The 1,055-nt window shown below is 39.8% G+C and overlaps 1 protein-coding gene across 1 annotated transcript in view; it reads left to right on the forward strand.

The window, feature by feature from the left end:
- The window catches only part of LOC106106395 (1-phosphatidylinositol 4,5-bisphosphate phosphodiesterase classes I and II-like), a 53,146-nt gene that overhangs the window by 40,749 nt on the left and 11,342 nt on the right, over positions 1–1,055 (forward strand). The window contains exon 13 of the mRNA XM_013286971.1: positions 896–1,033. Coding sequence (XP_013142425.1) covers positions 896–1,033 — 138 coding nt within the window. The remainder of the gene's footprint in view (positions 1–895; positions 1,034–1,055) is intronic.

Consider the following 1,055-nt stretch of genomic DNA (forward strand, 5'->3'; position numbering starts at 1 on the left):
AGAAGGGGAAATGTCCTCTTTTTGTGCGTCTCCTTCTCCGTCGTATAGAGGTCACGCATCTGCAATTGCGGATGGGCAGCTATCGCTTTCCATTATGATGGATTCAGGTGGCAGCTTGCTCGTTTGCCAACTTTAAGTTATAAAAAAAAACTCTATCATACGTCATCTCAGTAACTCCTTGATAATGCCACCTTTTCACAATCTATCTCTCTCTACGTCTACCTCTACCGGGGTACCATAACTAACGTCCTTCTTTGCGATTCATCATAACATGCCCCTACCAAGCTAACATTTTACTCCTTTCTATACCACTGGGGATACTCTCAGACTTCCTCTAATGTATACTAATAAGTAAACGAGGAAGAAGATACAAATCGTGCATCTTACCTACACATACAAACATTTTTACGCAGCGAAAGCACTCAAAGTGCGAACATATTGAATACCACCGATTCGACTGGTGACCTTTTCATACCAAACATAGTAACATGGTGTTTGGTATTGAATAGTTACCTAAACACTAATTTATCGTCAATTTCCTACTATATCTATACTATTATAATAAAACGTAAAATAATTCTTTTTTTAATAAAAAAAAACCCTGCACTTGCTTCACGCTTTTGGCTATAATATTTTAATTTTACGCCATTAAACCTAGGTGTTAAATATTTTGGATAAAACCCCTAATGTGGGAAAGAGACCGTAAGTTGCTGCCAACATCAAGGAAGCAAGTTTGTCATCATGTCATGTCATTTTGAGATTTGCAATTGATAATTTGACAAATGTAAAAAATAAAATAAAATTTTCTTGATTACATGCGGATGAAATGTCACGGGAACAGCCTATATATGTTTCGCCTTTTATAACAGCTGATAGTTGTCATTGTGGTCTGCAGGTGTTCTGGAACGCGGGCTGCCAGCTGGTGGCCCTCAACTATCAGACCCTGGACTTAGCGATGCAGCTGAACCTCGGCACCTTCGAGTACAACCGCCGCTGCGGGTACCTCCTCAAGCCGGAGTTCATGCGACGGAAGGTAACACTACAAATGCTATATT

Source organism: Papilio polytes, unplaced genomic scaffold (assembly GCF_000836215.1).
Source record: "Papilio polytes unplaced genomic scaffold, Ppol_1.0 DF822178.1, whole genome shotgun sequence".
In the NCBI taxonomy this organism is placed as follows: Eukaryota; Metazoa; Arthropoda; class Insecta; order Lepidoptera; family Papilionidae; genus Papilio; species Papilio polytes.